The 20,771-nt window shown below is 39.9% G+C and overlaps 1 protein-coding gene across 2 annotated transcripts in view; it reads right to left on the bottom strand.

Annotated features, from left to right (window-relative positions):
• MBP (myelin basic protein) overlaps positions 1-20,771 on the bottom strand; it is a 120,300-nt gene that overhangs the window by 42,870 nt on the left and 56,659 nt on the right. For both annotated transcript variants that reach the window (XM_074576513.1, XM_074576514.1), the window contains exon 3: positions 16,553-16,643. In XM_074576513.1, the coding sequence (XP_074432614.1) occupies positions 16,553-16,643 (91 nt within the window). The remainder of the gene's footprint in view (positions 1-16,552; positions 16,644-20,771) is intronic.

The following is a 20,771-nucleotide window of genomic DNA, read 5'->3' as shown; positions in this document are numbered from 1 at the left end:
TGTTTAGCCTTTATGCAGTTGAACAAAATTCTTGTTAAATCAAGTGGCAAACTGAAGTGCAGACTACAAACGTCTCAATCTACACAGAGCTCAATTTCAGACAAAGGAAGCTGCAAGCACACGTCAGCCCCATTTGGCTGGATTTAACGGCACTGAGGGATTCCGAAGCAGAGCAGGACATAATACAGATTACACGCACACAACAGCTGGTACTGGATTTTTCCGAACTGGTAAGAGCAAAAGGACTGGTGACAAAGAAAATGCTTTAAAACTACTATCAGAGCAAAAAACTGTCTCAAAAGTAGTAGCATCAGTGGGAAGAACTAGTGAGGACGGATTCCAGACATGATAAATAGGTCACATCTGAAATCCAGGACTAAGAGTGAAATTCATTCCCTTTTCTAAAAAGTACAGACAAACCTCAAGTATAGATAAATAGTATAAATAAAAAAGTAAAAAAATGTTTCTTGGTCCAAAGGCGGTAAGCTTGTAGCATCAATCTAATTAGTACGAAGAGAAGGGGGGAAAAAAAAGCCAGTAAAACTCCACCAGAAGTAATATCAATATTAAGTTGAGGTCCATTTCAGTGGCTGAGAACTAGCAATTTTGCTTAAGACTACACCTTTTTTTTTTTTTTTTTCTGAGACTTTAATATGGTATGGACATTGCACTAACAAAAAATGTAAGCATCTCATCTGAATTTTAAACGAATGCAATTTACAATCTTCTACTTTTATTCTTCTTTAACTAGAATGAAAAGATTAGGTATTATGAACATTTGAAAAAACCACAGAATATATATATTTATGCTTGTATTTATTCTACTGCTGTCTTAACTGTGCAACCCTTGTGTGTCATACATGTTTGTATACACACATACACAACATAAGAAAAATCTTGGTATAGTTATTGTTTTTCAGATGCAACGAGAGGAATTCCAAAACTGAAGTGATTTACTTAACATTTTTTAAAGTTCTCAGGTTAGCCAATTCCTTCTCCTTTCAAATACATACATTCAGCCATTGTACATTGGCCAAATGGTCTATTACATGCTTAGGAGATTGATGGCAAGGCAGTACTGCTTTCTCAAAGCTTCAGCTTTACCGGGATGACACGTGTTTGCTAAAACCATTCAATAAAATTTCTCTTAAGAATCATAAAACCAAAATAACTTAGTTCATTTTATTAGTAGTGACTGCAGTGGTTCAATCATAGTAAGTTAAGATCTGTGCATTGCAACGTGCAAGGGATTTGTGGCTTATGAAGTGCACTTCAGATTGCAAATACTTCAGTGGTGTTTTTATAGCAGAAGTATCTTTTTTCCCCCACTAGCATAATTTTACTTAAAAATTGCTGCTATCTAAGCAACTAAGCAAATAATCCTCCCCTGTCTAACAAACAGATTAGAGACAGTAGGTCAGATTCCAATTTCAACTGAGATTTAGATTTCTATTATTTGTAAAACAAATGAACCTTTCAGTGATTGTAGTATTTTAAGTTCTAGAAAGCAAGACCAACTTGTAACAGAATTTACCTAGAGTCATATTTCTAATTTATTTTGCTATTTGGAAAGATAGGACACTACACTTCGACTGGTTCTGACTCTGTCCATCTTAGGCCCAAAATCTGGTTAAAGACTCACTGACTACAAGGACTTCTATCAGAAAAGAGTATAATTTGTTAGAAGAAACTTTTCAGAGAAACTTTCTTTTTCAAGGATGTCCTGTTGCAGAAGATGTCCCAAGTCTTGACTAGAATTTATTATTACAGCAGAATGGCCACAACAGCCCTGAGCAGTGCTATTAACCCGGGTCATCTCACCAGTATTGATCTGTGCAAGCCTAGAATATTCGTTGGCATGTGGCTTGCAGCGTCTCACGAACAGCATAAATCCTGTCAGCTTATCACAAATAAAGAAGGGCATTTGTCTTTTAAAAATCAAAAAAAAGAAAAATCTAAATAACTTTAAAAATGACCCTAAACATATGGACTTTTCCCCCCCTCCCTTTTTCCAATGTTCAGGGACGCAAGAAGAGAAATGGACTGGCTGCTACTGTATGGCGTGGTTGTAGTTATATCCAGGTTAATAATCAAGAATCTCACCAGGAGGAGAACTTCGGGTGTTCGTAGAGTAGTTGCTAGAAAGCAGCTGAGGTAGGTTTGACCCCTGGCAGTAAAGGAAGACCACGAAGAGGGAAAGAGAGTAGTGAAGAAAAGGAAGGAACCAGTAAGATAGAAGGATGTAAACGCAGCTAAAGAGGGTCTGGCAGAAAGAAATGGATCAGTAAGTGATAAGAAAATATGGGGAGAAAAGCATGGGGAAAAGACTAGTGGCAAGAAAAAGTGGAGCATACTGGGAATAAGTCACAGTCAATAGGAAGAACAGTAGGTTGGAGAAATGACCCAGAGCATAAGAACAGCACAGCCAGCAGTGCTGTTTACACCAGGAGGATTTTTAAACTGATTAATGCAAAGCAGGTAGGCCAGAAAAGGGACTGGAAAAAAACCAAGCACAAAGCAGGTGACATCTTTGCAAAAATGTATGGGTTAATAGGCAAAAAAAAAAAATCTCAAACACTTATGCAGCAGCCTATTCCACTAATATCAGGGATTTGGCAACAGACTAAGTTCCACTCCTTGACTGCTGAAGTGGTTTAATTTGAGATGGTAACAACTAGGTAACATACAAACTCTGACTTTTCTCCCCCGAAAGAAATCATGGCAACCAGCGATCCTATTGTGCTTTGTTGTTGCATAATTGTTAAAGAAATGCTTTCCGATGCCCTGTGAGAGGGGGTACTATCTCGAAAGCTCAAAGGGATTGTTCATTTGATCACTAAGCACAGTGTTATTCTAACCACTCATGAACGCAGAGAATGCCTCTATTCTTATGTTCCCCTGAGAGTTGAGATCATCTGAGATATGCCGCCTATCACATATAAAGGCTGAGGTAGAACTGCTGGCAGGACATTTTAAGCAAAGGATTTTCACAGACCTGGAATTCCTCTTCTGCGTTTTCAGACAGCAGTTGAATTTGCTGACCACCGGCCTCATTTAGAAGGTATAAGCGTACAAGCAAACCTTTACTTAACAGATTTCAGGCTTGAGAGCTTGCGTGTTGAATGGTGAAGCAGTTTTAAGAATGACAAAATACATACAGATGTGTTTCTAATCCCAAATCTATCTATCTATCTCTCCCCAAAGCCACAGGCAGAAACCTGGAAGCGTATTTCATCCACAGAGCTCTTGGTACAAGCAGATACTAATACACAAGAAAAAAAAAAACCCAAACCATTCCAAAACACAAGGAAAACCCCTAAACTCAAGCCCCACGCACCAGACTAAAACGCTGCACACAAAGATAATGCAATTAGCCAAGAACACAGTTACTGCATTCCATCCTCTCCTACTATCTCCTAAGCATACGTATGAGTTTTTACTTCTGACCTCTTAAAATTGGTCTTACAATATTCCATTCAAGTCACTAAAATAATCTTGTGATGCATTTAATGATTCTTGAATTGTTTTCTTGAAAACAGTAAGTTGTTTACCAGTAATCTCAAAAACGAAATGCCCAGCGTCTTACCCATACATACATTAATTAGAAAAAAAAAAACAACCAAGCAACAAACCACCTCTGATTCATGCCACTTCAGCACAAGTAGCATACAGGCAAGAACTCGAAATCAGTACTACGTGCTAAAATCTGCAGAAGACTGATGCACTTTCCAACTTACGCTTGAGAGAGCGAAGGAAATTGCCTGTGTGTCTCCACTGTGTGCACATTACTGTTCCTGAGTTAACACACAAACCAGCCCAGACACCGCTAGGAATTAAATGGACGCATCAACAGCGTACGAAAGGACATAAATATGCCTTATCAAATTCCTCCCCCTAATCTCAGTTGTACTTTTTTTTGCCCTCCTCTGTGGAAAACACGGCTCACTACCATGATTTCTTATTTTTGTGTATAAATAATATCCTTAAAATAAACGCACCGTTGTAACCACAACATTTTAAGGAGGTCTGAGGGATTCTGAAAACCTACACTTGATGCAAATAAACTGCAATTTTCAGAAAGATGTGACCTCGTTGTAAGTTCTACAACCAAGAAATGTTAGGATATTTCACTCAGATAAAAATGTTATTATTTCGCACAGTTTTTTTGTGGTTTTTAACACTATAGGTCAAAAAAAATTCACACCATTACAACATTCCGACTGAGAACCTCTAAATCAAACTCCTTTTTATTCTCTAATTAAAAAAGCAAATAAAACACCTAAATAAAACCATCATAAGGATCGAATATTTCTGTACTTCCCTGATGAAAAGAAATATGTTAAATTAAAGGGATTGTATTTTTATTTAAATCAGAATATTTGAATTATGAATCTGGCCCTTAAAATATAAGTCTTTATGTTGCAGTGCTGCATCACAACTATGTCAACATAAGCAGACTAATACAGATGGTGGAGAAAATGCTCTAATTTTAAATAGCTCCCTATGTCCAACTAGCTTACATTCAGCTTTTTCCCATACTTCATTCCTGGTAAAGAACGCAATTAGGATACTCTGAAAAACACAGGGAGCCGACTAGAAAAGTCAGATATTTATCAGTAGTGATTTATTATAAGGAGGTTGGGAGTCACGATGACTAGCCAAAGCAGTGTGAGATTTTGAGCAACATGCTGATTTCAAGACGTTCACTTCAGTTTTCTTGAGGGGGCAGCTCTGCATGCTTTCTTTTTCTTATTTTCTTATTGAAATCTTGAAAATAACTCACAAGAACATTCAGACTCAGAAATCTTGTAATAGGTATCTTAACTTTAGGTAGTGCTAAAAAGGGTCCCTTTACAAGGGAACTAAGAAAATACATTAGAAAAGGCTTCATATTTTCACTGTAGGAGACATTTGTAATCAGCACCTATGTTAAACAAAAAAAAGTGGTTGGGAAAAATGTTAACTCGGAAACTGTAAAGACATTTGTCACCCCTTACAATTATTTAGAATTGAAAGAAAAATTACAAGTCAATATAAAAAGATTGTTGGTGAGAAGGGCTGGAGAGAGAAATATCTTAAATGTTTGCCTTCAGGGAGAAGTCACCAACAGAACTATATTGGTACAACGGGTATAACACTGTAGCTTAACTCTGACCAGAGCAGAAATAGCATGTAGAGAGGGTGCTAATGGAGCACACATCAGAATAGAATGATTGTGCTGTTGTGATTCTGCTACTGAGTTTTCCAAACTAGAATAGGCTTTATCCTGAAACTGCAGTTCTGCAAAAACCAGAGCAACTTGATTCTTGCACTACAGTTGGAGAACAACAAACACCTTGGATGCAAAAGTAGTTTGCCTGGCAGACAAAGTACTTACTCTGAGAAACAGGAATCAGCTGTAACGGGCACAGGGCAACCTTCTTATGGTATTCCCATTACATTTACAGATCAATAGGCTTAGCGAGGTCCTACTCCTCAACGAGGTGCTTCTGCGGTATGAATAACAACTGAAATAATGCTAGAAATTAGTCTGGATTTGGAGTATGGTAATAGAGAAAAAAATCACGTGCACCATGAAAATAATTAGAGCAGTTAAAAATGAACAAGAAAAATCCCAAGTGTGTATGCATTTAAAAGTCTCACCTCTCGGGTTCTCACTTTCAGAAAATCCTGTTAATTAGGTTCAATCCTACTGATGTCTCCAATCCAATGAAAATAGGCTACTAAATACAAGTTACTACAATCAGGTGAGCACTGATTTTGAAATAGAAGCTAGATCTATTGCTGCTGGCATACAGAAACAGAGGTAACACCTGTCTGCTGGAGCCCAGGGGGATTTGTCAACAGAGGAAAAAGGGGAAAACAGTTATTTTGTCCAATCTTCTGATTCTCACTTTAAGCCCAGATCCACCAAAATATCTGTCAAAATCTGGACAGTAGTTCAAAGTGTTAAAGCATATTCCTAATTCTGCTGAAATCTAGGGAAGTGCCTCTGTTTATTTTCATTTATCATTGTTCCCCTGTAGGCTGTGAAGTTCACGATGATGCTGGGCAGCCACTGATCGCTCACAGCAAGGGTGGGGTAATTTGGTGAAAAAAGAAGAAGGAGCTTTCATTTTTTCAGGGGTCGTGATAGTTTTTGGTTGAGAGTTTTACTTCAGCATGGATCTTGAAACAGATTTGCTTTTAGATCTTCATATTGGAATTATATATATTGAAACAGAGGAGTAAAATTATTTCAAGAAATTTTGGCAAATAAACTGAAATAAGTGAGCTTTCAGAATTTATATCCAATGCTAAGTAGACTGAAATCAGGCTTGCCGTATAATTGGTATCCACACATCTTAAGTTTTCCATTTCATCCTATTTTGTAATAGACTTCCTGCGTTGACAAATGCAGAAGGAATGCAATACCATAGCAATAAAACCTGGAGACCAAACAAGAGGGTCTGGTGGTCATTTGAAGGATGGCCAGTTTATATATGAGACTGAATATGACACACAAAACAAAGGACAGCCCAAAAGAAAGTAATAGTTAATAGAATAACGCTACTAATGTGGCAAAGTCCTGCTCATGCCATACCCTTACCTTACAAAAATGAAATACCAGAACATTTTAGACCTGAGGAATAAGTGAAGCAGAAGGAGGCAAAAACATATCATGTCTGTAACTAATCTCACCCGAAACGGCTTTGCAAACAATTTGGTTCACTCGTAAAAATAAATGTCAGAACTTCATTTAAAACTTAGCCCCTCAACAAGTCCAAGGCTAAAATTCTCTACTTCTCGTCATTTGACTCCGGGTTGCAAGATATCTGCAGACAAGAAAATGGAAATGCCTTTCTGCCTGAAGCTGCCTCAGCGGCGTGCAGGATGCCTGATGTGAAAGACGGCTTCCTCATAGCCAAGCCGAGGACTTCACGTATGACGGACCTGAAATCAACATCATCCTTGGTAGGAGCTCAGGCTCTCTTGAAATCAGTAAAGCTCCTGTAGTAGTGCTAAAAAAGCAGGGGCTCCTGCGTAGATAAATCAAGGCAAATGGAGTCACCACGTCCTGATAAACATTCAGGGAAGTCCGCTTATTTCAAGGAAGGAATAGTGTGTCAAATGTTCAGTGTTTATTTTAGAAGCATCAATATTTTTGTTCTGTCTCCAACGAGTTCAGTGAAACCAAGTCTATTTATGGTGACGTTTTGTGGTGGCTTAGTTAGGTGCTCAAAACCTATCGCTTTTGTTTCAAGAGCATGGTCAATCACTTTTCCACAAGCAAAGGTTAAAAAGAAAATCCTATTACAGATCTTCCAGAACAGAAATAAGAACTCTTGTGAATGTCTTTTATCTGTAGCCAGTTTCTATTGAAGTCACTTGAGATAAAGAGATTTAGAGTCATTTTTGCAACAGCATCCATACACGTGGTTGTTTAAACTGAGTTTAGTCTTTAAAATACTGATTTCTGCTGAAATCCTCCTTGTCAGCACTACCAGGGACATTGTTGGTTTTCCACGGTTAACATCACACATGGCAGAAATTTTAAGATGCTACAGCAAGAAGGCTCAAAAGGGAAAAAAAAAATAAAATTCACAATGGATGACAGCTATTAAAAATGACTCAGACTAATCTAAAGTTCCTGTTTTGATGGAGATACTTTGTATCAAGTAGAAAAACGGTTCCTTCTAATTAAGTGGGAATGTTAAAAAGCCTGCAGAAAGCCAAGCTTTTCATTGGCAACAGAGAAGGGAAGCATAGGGAAGGCTCTAGAGAGGGAGCCTGCTCTGAACAGAACTGAAAATAAAGAACAGCATTATCATGGCTGTTCCTTGCTCCTCGCAAGGCTTGTGAGCGACTGCAGTCTCGTCGCCACCAGGATGTTTCTGTACAAGTACCAGTGCGTGCACACCAGTAAATACTAATCCTTTTCACTTCTATTTTCCTCGTCAGAAATAGATACCTCAGATGTGAATTCCTGCTCTGTGCCTCCTTGTCAGCACTTAAAGGGACAAAGTCACGCCCACAAAACTGAACTATTGCATAAGTGCTGCCAAGCTACGTATTTGAAGGAGTTAAGCCAAACCACAGTCAGCCTTCCTGAACAAATGCTTACTGGAAAGCCATAGCTTCAAGTACGGGTTGGATGTGCTGCCTGACATGGTACTGGAGCCCTGGAATTTCACAGCTCCGGGGTACAGAGATGGGAGCACTAAGGGCAAGCCGACCGATGCCAAGTCCTGCAAATTTTCGTTCACTCATTCAAAAGCTCCGCGTTCCTTCTTGCTGTCACTCTCCACCACCGTCAGATTCATTTTCAGTCTTGCAGACACAGTTGCAAATGTCATACGTTAGGCTGCAGCACGATTTAGATTAACTCAGCATAGAAATAAAAATATTTTGTCAAGGTCACCACCAAAGCAGCTTGCATGGGGTGTTTACAATATGCTGTCATTCCTTTCACGGTGGCCTTACTGCTGCTTGTGTCTCCCTTCCAGAACTACACTCATCACATACCAAGTCTGATATTTCGGCAGAGGAGATGCTGTTGGACAAGATGACCACAGAATCACAGAACGGTAGGGGTTGGAAGGGACCTCTGGAGATCATCTAGTCTAACACCCCTGCCACAGCAGGGTCACCTAGAGCAGGCTGGACAGAAACCTATCCAGGTGGGTTTTGAATATCTCCAGAGACGGAGACTCCACCACCTCTTTGGGCAACCTGTTCCAGTGCTCTGTCAGCCTCAAAGTAAAGAAGTTCCTCCTCATGTTGAGATGGAACTTCCGATGCTCAAGTTTGTGCCTGTTGCCTCTTGTCCTGTCACTGGCCACCACTGAAGAAAAGACTGGCCCCATCCTCCTGACACTGATGCACCTACAACACCTCTCTCGCCACGCTTCCACACTCTTTGGTCAACAACTTGAACATAAGAAATTTCACAGCTCTCTTCATACTCCAGCCCACCCCTTTAATGCTGGAAGGACAGCTTGATGGATTTTTAAGTTCAACTCACCATCTTTATAAGTTTTGCCAGTCAATAGAGCCAACTACAAGATTGCCAATGAACAAGGCTTAAATAGGGGGGTGAGAGGGAAGTACCACTGAGAAATCCAAGATGGAATTTCTTAGGGACACCTGATCCTGATGAGGAACTGAAATTTCACCTGATGGACAGCACACGGGATGGGATGCACCAACTTAATACTGACCTACCGGGTTTATGAGGGCAAGACTTTTACCTCTGTATTCCCTTTTTCCCTTGGTTTCTATCTACTGCATTCAGATAAGAAAAAATCTGGGCTAGGATTTCCGTCTCATGATGTGTGCTATGGGCAGCCTAATAGAGCCTCACAATCAGTGGTAATTATGAGGGCTAGGCCATCACCGAAAAGCCTCTTTTTAACTAGGACAACCGACCACTGAAAACCTGAGGAGAATCCATTGTTTTTATACCATTCTTGCAATAGGACATTATTCTGGCTCAAATCAGGTATTATGGATTTGATCCATGAATTATCCAATGAAATTCCATAATTCTTACTAGGCTGGAAGCCAAAGTAGGTGGCTTTCATATTTTATTTTTCTAAGACACAAAGAGGATTATCAATCTCAGCTGGTATATCTGTATTCTCCTAATAGATTGTACAAAAACTCATTCTGGTTCTCTTCTAGCCATTGCATTAAGAAGTGAGTCACACAGTAATTAAACTTTAATGACAACATCTGTTTCAGCTAACACAACAGAAGAGCGGTTGGCCCACGGAGGACTACTCTGCTTCTTGTTTCACTCAAACCAGAACTGAGCGTTTATTCAGCCTCAACAAAACCGGAAATGGGACAACAGCAACATCCCAGCTACTTTCCCCAAAATAAAGATCTTTCAGAAGCACTTTTAATTCATTTACAGATAAAATCCTGCCTTAACCAAACTGGATGGTACATAAGGATCAGTGATGGAGAACACTAAGGACTCTGTTTCTTCTGTGCAAACAGAATATTCCCTTGGGCTGTAGCCTGCTAACAGGACAAAGCCGACAAAATACACTGGGAAAGAAGTAACTTGTTTTCATGGCTAGCTAATTAGCCAGAGGCCTCGTATCACCACCCAGCAACATGTGACATTAGACCACCCTTAGCCATCCTCACTTTTACAATCAGCTACAACGTGTCCTCTGGATAACAATAGGAGGGTAAACGCCTATTGTGCTTCCCCCCATCCGGCACACAGACTCACTGAATAAACAAGGGTGAAAAAATCAGCAGATCCTGTACACTGTATAGCAAGCATTAAAGTAATGAATAAGTCATTTATTATACTGTTATTGTACTGATTAATTAAAGCGAGCACAGCCCACCAGCCCTGCACTGCTAAAAATATATCAGGCATCGCTGGCTCAGGTCCATGTCTATGCTAACGAATCTAGCTACAACTCCAGTCCCGATGAAAGAAGAAAACCTCAAACCTGTCACGCATGTAGCTTGCATGACGTACAGACGAGAAAAAAAGAAAAGTCATACCAGATCAGACTTCTTAAAATGCCCTTAAGTGCTTGTGCGCTCATTTTGTGGCAAACATCAGTGCCATGCTAAAAGTAATCCTAAAGGTTTAGATGCTACTCCAGAGCAGTACATTAATTATAATGGCATATTAACTAGTTTGATGTCCGAGAGCTACTGTTACTGTTTAAAGCATCAGATGGCTGGCAGAAAAAGTATGTTTGAATGCTATTGTTAAAAAAAGAAAATCCATAAAAATGAGCCAACCACAGAATTAACATAAAAAATGCAACTATCTATACTTTAGAAACAGCTTAAAACCCTAAAATAAGACAAAATTCCACCCATTGGCCAACTGCTGCCTCTGAAATCCTGTGGGTCTCTTTCCACCACAGCAGTTCTCTAGTCTTTGGCTTCTCTTGTCCATATGTAAACTACACATAAAATGCTTTTTGCAAACTATGATACATAAGATCTTGCAAGAACAGTTTCAGCCCTTCCCCTGAAAAAAAACACAACACCCCACACCACAAAGGGAAAGCTGTGAGCGGTACCTCTGAGACCCAACAACTGCATGAAAGATGCCAAGCATTTTTTTATTAAAATGTAAATCTATTCTTTCCATCTCAGAAAGTTAATCCAGCCTTGCCGTTGTAATTTGGATAAACCAGTGGCCTCTGGATGGAAGGAGACAGGCCAAGTCTTGCAAGAAACTGGGAAAAGGAAAGAGATGGTGAAGGAAAGTGGAATTATGTGAAGAGTTGGAACAACAGAATCATTACTTAACTTACAATGAAAAACTACAGGAAACTAAATTCCCCCATTTACCTCTGAGGGAAGAGGGAATAACTGCACCGTGGTAATAACATCTATTTTAGGACAATTTGCTGTCTCACCAGATTGATTTTTTCATGTAAGCTTGCCATTATTTTGCATTAAAGTCATAGCTTGTGTCCCACAATTGATCGTGTTTACAAAGAGAGAAGCTTCCCAGTAAGAAGGTCACTGAACTACAATAACCCTCAGCTTTTAGGAAGCTCCTGACATGACCGCACCACCTCCTGATAAAGGCATTGTGCAGCCAAGAGCTGCCAAATACCTTCCAGCTCCTCCTTTTGCATTCTGCCCCTTCTTTTTATAAAAAAGGATCAAAAAGCAAAAATGGATACAATAAGAGAGTGAAATCCATAGAGATACAACACACAATCACATATATTCCCACCTTGTAAGTGTATTCTGTACAACCACTTGTTAATTTGTAAGAGATCGACACTGCCTATTATTTTGGGAGAATGGGCTTTATATACCATCATTAAATCCCCAACTGCAAAAAAAACCACAAACCCACAAACAAAACCCAAACCAAAACTAGTATCCAATACTCAGCATCAGAAAAATTCCTAAGTGTGCACACAGTGGGACTGCAGCAACTGTGGCACCTTTGTCCTACCATGTTAAGGGAGGCCAACAGTGGGTGTGACTACATCTGTCAAATCATTATGGATGGAAATCTCGTGGAGACAGAAGTTCTTGAACCTGCATAGAGTTATACAAATATCCACAGGACATTCTGCGTAGGACACAGAAGCAGGCATCAGCATGAGCAATGACTCAGGGTCAGTCAGGGTCACCGTGGCATTGTGCTGAATGTATGGTTTCTAGCTATATCCCTGAGCTCTGCATACAAAAGATACCTCAGGATGTACCCAGCACTGCAATTAGAAACAGCGGAATGACGGATGGTGCTGCATTCAGTGTCACTTTCCCATACTTGCCTTTTTTATATAAACAAAACACACAAAACGTCCTCACCAAACCCCAACAACAACAAAAAACCCCAACACCCCACAGTACAACTCCAGCCACACAGCAGGGATCACTAGAAAGCACTAAGCCATGAAGAACCACGACCGCTTCCACAGATAAAATTTTAGCACTGATCTACTAGATAGAAATGAAACTTTCCTGTTTGAGAAGATCATGACTTGAAAAGTTAGTACACTTTAACTTTTCATTGCTGTCAGAAAGAGGAATATGCTGTCATATCACAGTTTCCCCATGGAGAATTTTTCCTTACTTGTAATTTTATGCTAGTTCAGTCCTATGGAAAAAAAAATTATCAATGAAAAAATCTGCATTTGTCCTTCTCCAAGTTATTGCAGTCAGGGATTGCACCAAACGAAGGTCCAATCTTCCCAGTCAGAATGACAGGCACTTTGTCCCTCTGCTTTAGCCTCCCAGTTGCAGAGTAGCAATGGATCTAATAAACTCCCGAAAAGTATCGCTGGAAGTAAGGTCAGCACTCATCTCCTAATTCATTTCTTTAAACACACAGCACTCTACTTGGCAATTTTCTTCTCTCGCTTGGACTGAGATGTCACTCACGATCCTTTTTTGACTACATACTGGTTGCAACAGAGACCATGTTGACTACGTGCAAGTTCAACAGAAGTTTGTAGCAAGCAAGACATTCTAGTTCCACATCACAGATGCATATTCAGTCTACATCAGACAACAGAACCCTGTTGGGTGTCACAAGAAAATCCTTTCAAAGGACAAACAAAACTAACTCTTGTTAATTCAGAATTTCATAGTTGCAAATACCATGTACAGACTAGATTTCTTTTCTCTCCCATATCCTTGCCCTTCTGCTCCATTTCTCCACTCTACCCTCTTCTATAAAAAGTTCATCACCTTTGAGAATTAGCTCTCAAAACAGGACATACCTAACTTGTTTGTTTAGTAAAGCAGCTAGTACAATGCGGCTCCATTGTTGATACTGACATTTCAGCTATACCCCAGTATAAAAATAAATATTAAAGAGAAATGCAAAAAAAAAAAACCCCAAACCCTCCAGAATGGTAATTCCCAATTTCAACTCATATGAAAAGGAAGAAGAAAACTAAGAAATTCATGTTCACTCACAAGTGGTCCTCCACAGCAGTGGATCAACCTTTACTCCTATTTACAAAGTGTCTAGCAGACTTGAACGAGATATATCCACACTTGGGTCTTTATCGCCACAACATTTTCATTCAATAGTACTGTGCTTGCCTCCAAAACTGTACCCCGCTGATAGGGACTGCAGAAACCACGCTTACTCTGACAGCATTTCCAAAAAGAAACTGCTGTATTCAAATTGCACGTCTACCTCTGACATCTTCTGTATAACAGTCTCTAGTAATTGCACCTATTCCGTGCTGCCCACAGCACAGAAGGTTCCCTGCTCCTGATAAACCATGTTGTCACCTGGCCCAAGACAACACTAACCTCGGAGAGGGGAGGGGGGAGACAGGAGGAAAGCAAGAGCGTTCCGACTCCTTTGCTAAAGAGCCTTGGACCTGGCAGTCTGGGCACTCTGGTGGCTGCCAGGGACTGGGAGTTGCTGCCACCGGGTGGCTCAGCGGAGAGGGACAACCAGTGCTTTCAGGGGGACCCGACTCCTCCGAGCGGCCGCTGCACACCCAAGGGCTGCCGCCCCCTTTTCTGAAGGGAGCTCAGGGGCTTCCTCAGGCAGGAACCGACTTCTCTGCCGCCTGCGCTGACCTTTCTGTAGGGGGTGTCATTGTCCTGAGAAAGTTGGGGACAGAAATCTTTGTGAAAAGCACAGAGATAAGGCACAGAAGACAGCAATCTACATGAAAAAGGAAGGCTGCGCCCACTCAAAAGATTCCCAAGGCTATTTAAAATTCTTCAGAAGAGAAACTCTAGTAAAAGCCCAAGCTATAAATTAACCAACTCCTGATGCATACTTGGTGCTTGTTATAATTAACATCACTGGGGAGAAAGAGAGAACAAAGAAATGAAGGACAGCTTGAAATAGATCAAGCCAGTGGGAGAAAAACTGAGCAGGGTCTGTAATCTCATCATTTAAGTCACAGGACAACAAATAACTCACCTAGGGGAAACTGTTTCAAGGTTATCGTTTATCCCCTACGAGATGGATTTCAACATCTTAAGAAATTGCCCAGAAGTGCAGGGAAAGGCAGGTATATACAACAGTGTCATTCTCAGAGACATAAAACTTGTATCTGCCAAAATTTTCTCCCTGACTCTCAGGGAGTCTCACACCAAAGTGGTTTCGTTTGCACCTCGAGACCACTTTCATCTTTCATCTCCTCACTTGACCAGGGTGAAAAAGAAGATTACAGACTCCATTTGCACCATATTTCCTCTTCCCCCCCCCCCCCCATTTTGATCTAATCTTAAAAGCGACAAACAAACCAGACTTTCATTTGGAAAGTGGTAAAAGGGTTGATACAAGACGGTATAGTCTGACTGGTTTTCGAGTTGGAAAGAAATTTTCCTTCTTGTGGTGCCAAGTTATCAAAGGTTGATCATTGGTTATCTTAGATAAGCAGTTCAGTTCACAGATTTGGAACATGGAAATATTTAGCAATTTGTTAGTAAATCATTAGCTTTAAAGAACATGTAGTGCACTGCATGTCGACCTTCTTAAATTAGTAACAGAATCTGTAGTGGGGGTCTGAATCACTGGGTGGTGAGTTTAAGCCTACCAACACTGAACTTCATGGCTTTTAATTCCCATTTTTAAGTTCACAGTCCTCATATGGAACTCAGGCTTGACTAATTACTGGTTTAGTTCACTGGTACATGGGGCTAGCGATCAGAATAGACAGAAGGTTTAAAAGCCTGAGATTCTGCTGGTAGAAAGAGGCAGACAGATGTCTCTCTGCTCTGCTGTCTCCATCCTTCTCACAGAAAGAAAACCAGAAATCCGAATTGAGAAAGGACACAGGTTGAGATGCACGTTACACAGTGCCGCGGGGCTCTATAACCAGTAGCACTGGATCTACTGCAAATAACTGGTGGAGCAGACGTAGAGGAAATGAGGTAATAGCCTCACCACTGAATTAATAAAGTTGAAAGCTAGTCCTTAAGTCCACTTGTGGATTCTTCAGACACTGGCATTATATGATCAGTGTTTGAAACATTCATACCAGGAATTCAGGCTCATGTGCCAATCACACTACATTATCTCATTAAGGAAGACCGATTTTAAACAAAAACAAGTCAAAATTGTCACAAGCATTGTTTCCATACATCATAAGAAAGATTTAATTATTCATGCTCTATTCCTCCTGTACCTTGAAAGAAAAAAATTCCTTACTGTATTCAAAAATATTTGACTCATCCGAAAGTCTTCAAGCTAGTCAGCCTTAATAAAATCCACATGACTTCTGCAGATCTTGAGTTTCCACTCCAGAACAGAATGGAGCTAAACACTACACCAACTGCTAAACTTTCAGCCTTGCCCTCACCTCTCCTGCATTAATGCTAGACTACTGCTTTTTTATTGGAGTTCTACTAGCAAAAAATCAACATGAAGTTGGAACAATAAGGTTTCCCTGGCTCTTTTCCAAATGTTAATACAGAAGAAAAGGCCAAATACTGCTTTCAGATCAAATAATAAAACTGCCAGCAAAACCTAAAGGGGGAATGGGGAGTCGGGGTGGAAGAGGCGTTCACAGAAAACAATCACGAGGAGCTCATCTGAAATCTAGGCCTCCAAGTATCCTCAGAGGTCATCTAGTCTATCCTTCTGCCACAACACGAACTACATTACATCAGTTTAGACAGTTACTTGTCTAACCTGTTTTAAAGGATAAATCTCCACACTTCCCAGATGATGCATCCTGATGTTTTAGTATTCATTTTAGGATTCCCCTTCCCAACATTTAATCAAATCTTTGTTTCTGCAAATTTAAAGAATCCACTGCTTGTCCTGTTCATCATGGACAGAGAAAAGTTTGTGTTCCCTCTTACTGCATACACCTTTAATTTTGTTGAAGATTTGGATTCAGTCTTTCTTGTCAGTGGTAACCAACTGCAAATCTGTCTTCACAGATGATGTATTTTAGACCTTTGATCCTTCTTTGTTTTCTTCTTGGTCCTTTCCTCCACCTTTCCAGGTCTTTGTGGAACTGTACGGTCCACACTCAAATGCTACACCAACATTAAGCAGATCACAAGGACTTTGTGGGAATTATCTTTTCTGAACTAACAGATCAAAAAACGTTTTTCTGTTGTCTGAGTAACTCACCAAATACTTCATTATCCTCTGAAGACTGCTGTGTTAGTCTGGCTGCTTTTGGACTCTCCTTAGTTGCTTCCTCCACCTTGGTTTCAGCATTCTGTAAAACAAACATTTCTTCAGATTAGGTCTTCTTTTATAGTTATCAACTAGAAAAATTCTTCAAACTTCCTAATTACGCACACATTACATTCTTAATGAATACAGAATCATTAACACAGAGCTTTTGGGTATCTTTACTATATATATGTGGTTTTGCAAAATATTGATGGGAAAATACTCTCAGAAAACACAGATCATTTTTTTTTTGAGTTTGTTTTAATCTGAGTAGAGGACGTAAAATGGAGGGACAGAGAAGACATCTAAATAAGAGAGATCTTAGGAACCATGAAAGAATCCTTGTAAGTTTCCACTTTTCCTCCTCATATTTCATTTTCTATTTATTGACGTCTTCCATTGTTGACTTAGTGAACCAAGAGATCAGAAGATAGTGCACAAATATTTCTCCTTACAGAGCAAAGGTAAGTGAGCTAGAGAGAGCTCAGGAGCCGCCATCCTCAAGTCTTTAACCAATTCATATACTTAACCATTTAAAGCACGAGTATTTATCTATTTCTGAAACAAATCTGCCAACGCGCTACCTGGTGTTAGAGCGGGCCCAGAGATAAGTCAACAGCTTCAGCACTTAAACTACCAGAAGTCAAAGCATTTCATTCCCTAGCTAGAAAAGACTGAAGAAAACATAACCTGTGAAACGCTGAGTTTTAAATATTTATATTGCTACTGAAGAAAAAATAACTCATGATTTTAAAACGTTTTACTTTGGTACTCAAGAGAAACGTATAGGCAAGCTTGCAGCCATGCAGATAGTAAACTGCATATACAGTCAGCTGTTAAGTGATGGATATGAAGTGACTGATGCAATATAAATATTACTGCAAAGAGTTGACTAAGAGTTGAGGAAGGGAAAAAAGAGAAACGTACGCCTATGCTTTTTTAAAGGATGGATATTCAAGTACATGCTTGTTCACAAGACTTTGTTGACATTTTGGAAAAATTACCTTTGTACAATTTATAAATTCTGACTTATGTTTTGAAAATGCTGCTATACAATCCGTCCACGAAAAGTACCGGCTCTGCCCTCAGAAACATAGCACACTTCCAAACTGTAAGGGGTCTCTTATTTCCCCCTATTAATAACCACACAGAAGATATAAGATGACAGGTAGATTAAGTCTGTCAACCTCCCTATAGAACACAGGAGTACAAACTTAGGGCACATAAACTCAAGAGACTTTGAAGGAAGACAGCAAGCTTTGTTAGGAAAAAAGAAAGACCTAGGAAACCTACTGGTGTCACACAGCAACAGTCAAGAACAGAAATAGCAGAAAGAACAGGAAAGAAAGGAGAAACTGTGCTTCAGAGGAAGAAAAACCTGCAGAAGAGAAAGGATTCTGCACTCCCTCAAGGCACCAACCTGAGCATCCCATGCAGAAAACCCATCAGCTATGTCTCTCTCAAAGCTGAGGAGACAAGTCAGTTTTAGCAGATGCTCACCTCGGTTTGGCTTAACTAGTGTCCCTCAGGAAGATGGAGGGACCCAGGCAGAAACTAGCAGTGCCTGTACTGGGAGACAACTTCCTTTGGGTAAACAATTTTGTGATCAGCACAAATACTTAAGCCCTGTCCCCACAGATATAATTTGTAAGTTGTGGAGCCACCCAGTTGGCAATGTGTTACGTGCTGTCAACACGCACAAGGGACACATGCCAAGGTCCACAGCACCTGTACTGGTTTACAGAACCACCTGCGTGTAGAGGCCACTGATTCAGCAAGCTGCATATTGAAGTTGGGTTCACCATCCTATTTTAGTTGCTCTATAGTGAGCAGCAACTCAACTACATCTTCTTTGTAGAAAGAGATGGAGGACAGCCTTCAACTCTGAAAAAAGCAGAAGAGGACATCTGCTACAGCAGAGTGAGCCAATCCCAAAGCAAAAAGCTACTAAAAATTGTGCCATCGTGTATGAGACAAAATTCATACAAAATTAGATGATCAAACCAAGTTCAGGCTTTCCCAGATAAGGGGACAGCTGAACTCCTGGCGAGAGCTATTGCTCTCGGTTTTGTAAAGACAGTGCTTGTTAGCTCCATTTTCAAATGTATTCCACTGTATTGAGTGTATGGTAAAGCTGGTAGCACAGAAGGAGAGGGATTGCTGTTCCTCATGCTCTTGTTCCTCTTGGGGAACAGCTGAAAGTCTGTAACCTGCTGCAAGGCACCAAGAGCAGTAGCAACAAAACACTCCAACAGATACTCAGTGGTGCCTATGAAATGAGTTGTGACTCCAAGTTCTTACTAGGAAGATGTTTGCATCCCTCACTTTAAAAACATGGTTTTGGCAGTCTCAGGGAAATTAGAAAGACTGAGCCCTGAGATATTTTGGTTCGAGTTAAATCACTGGGAAGAACTACACAGCAGCTGTGCTGTCTGCTCCCTGGATAAGCCACAATGTTGGTGTTGACAGATGTCAGCTCCAAGACGCTGACAGGAAAGTTGTGTGATGTATCAGCCTAAAACATGACAGTGCACGGCTGGATGTAAATCCACTTGGCATGGCTTCTTACAGAGAATTTAACTTCTGAAAAGGTGTCTTTGCTTTATTATTTGCACTAAAATAATTTACACAACACATTATTACTGGCATATCTAGTATTAGTATTACCAAAAACAATATGAGAAAGAAAAATTGATGATCCAGATGCACTAAAACAAGTTATATGATAAAACAGCATTTTAAAACACAAGATTTAGCCAGCTGCTTAATTCTTTTTTCCAGTGTTCTAAAAATTCTTAAGTGTCTCTATCCTTCCAATCAACGAACAGAAAAACTGAGAACACATTCCCTTACACTGCTTGAGCTGTGCCAGGAGGGATTCCTTACCTACAGTTGTAAAGTGCTTGTGGTTGGTTATAAAATAAAGGCCCTTTGTACACAACATAGTAAATATAATTCTAACTAGCTCTTACTTTCAGGTTGAGTACGCAATGCACTTTCAGAAGTGATAGGCAAAATACGTTTATATTACAGCATCAGTTCCCAAGAACTATAGATTACACCTGATTTTAGCATGAAATAAGTATTATATAGGCCTATATTCACAAAAACTCACTCTCACTCCACAATCATCTCCTCAACCACCACAAAAACTATCATTAAACTGGAAGTCAAGTCAAATTTCTTGAGATGAGATGGGTGTTCTCAATGTGCTCAGACCCTTCTCTGAACTAAGGCCTCCAACCTGTACTTCAGAAAAAGTGAGGAGGACGTGCCCCATTCTGCAGGTGTTCTAACATCAGGAGAGAAGCCACAGAGCACCAAGATCACTACCAAAGCAGACTGGAGTTGCATTTCTTATATGAATTGGGCTGCTCGTGTTCCAAAATACCATAAAACACCTAAGTAGCAAGCCAGCATCTACTGCACCGTAACAGCTTGTCACAGACTAGAAAAACTTCTATCATTTCTTAAAGCAGTTACAAAATAAGATGTGCATGTAAACTGCAACTGTATATAAGTGAATATGTACATATACAGCTGCTCTTAACTCAGCCCTGATAAAAATTAGAAATTGCATTATAATCGGCCACAGTTTTACAAGACCCTTTTGGCCCTGCTTCCCATTGTAGCTGCTCACCAATGCCTTGTAACTCAGTTCACCTGGTTTATCGGCCAAGTGAACATCACAGTCTCCATATTACACAACTTTTTAAAGCTTTGATAGGTAAATATACAAATAAGAGCTAGCTATCAAAATATTTGCAACAAACAAATAGCAATATCAAAAGTCATGTTTGGCTATACATACCAAGAGCAAGAAGCAAGGCTATTTGTATTTTGCTGCTTTTGGTGCCTATTTAGGTGATCTAAGCGGAAAATATTAAAAAATGTTGAGTTACAATGAGCTGTGTTCTGCAGCCACTACAGTACCAGGCCAGATTAAAAAGTGCAGTGAAGCATATTACATTTACTGAAGCAGCTACGTCCTCAAGAAAACACAGAACTCGGAAATGGAAAATTGTACTCTGGAGTATTCAAGCCAGCTTTTTAACTACCTTGCCATTTTTGCATACTACTTAGGAAAGGCTTGTTTCTTTTCCTTTAACCATAAAACTGTTACTCGATGACTTCATTTTGCAAGTGACAAAAAGACACAGAAAAGTTAAAA

The sequence above is a fragment of the Larus michahellis genome, chromosome 2, assembly GCF_964199755.1.
Source record: "Larus michahellis chromosome 2, bLarMic1.1, whole genome shotgun sequence".
NCBI classification, from domain to species: Eukaryota; Metazoa; Chordata; class Aves; order Charadriiformes; family Laridae; genus Larus; species Larus michahellis.
The sequence above is the reverse complement of the archived record's forward strand: the minus strand, read 5'-3'. Positions and strand labels throughout refer to the sequence as shown.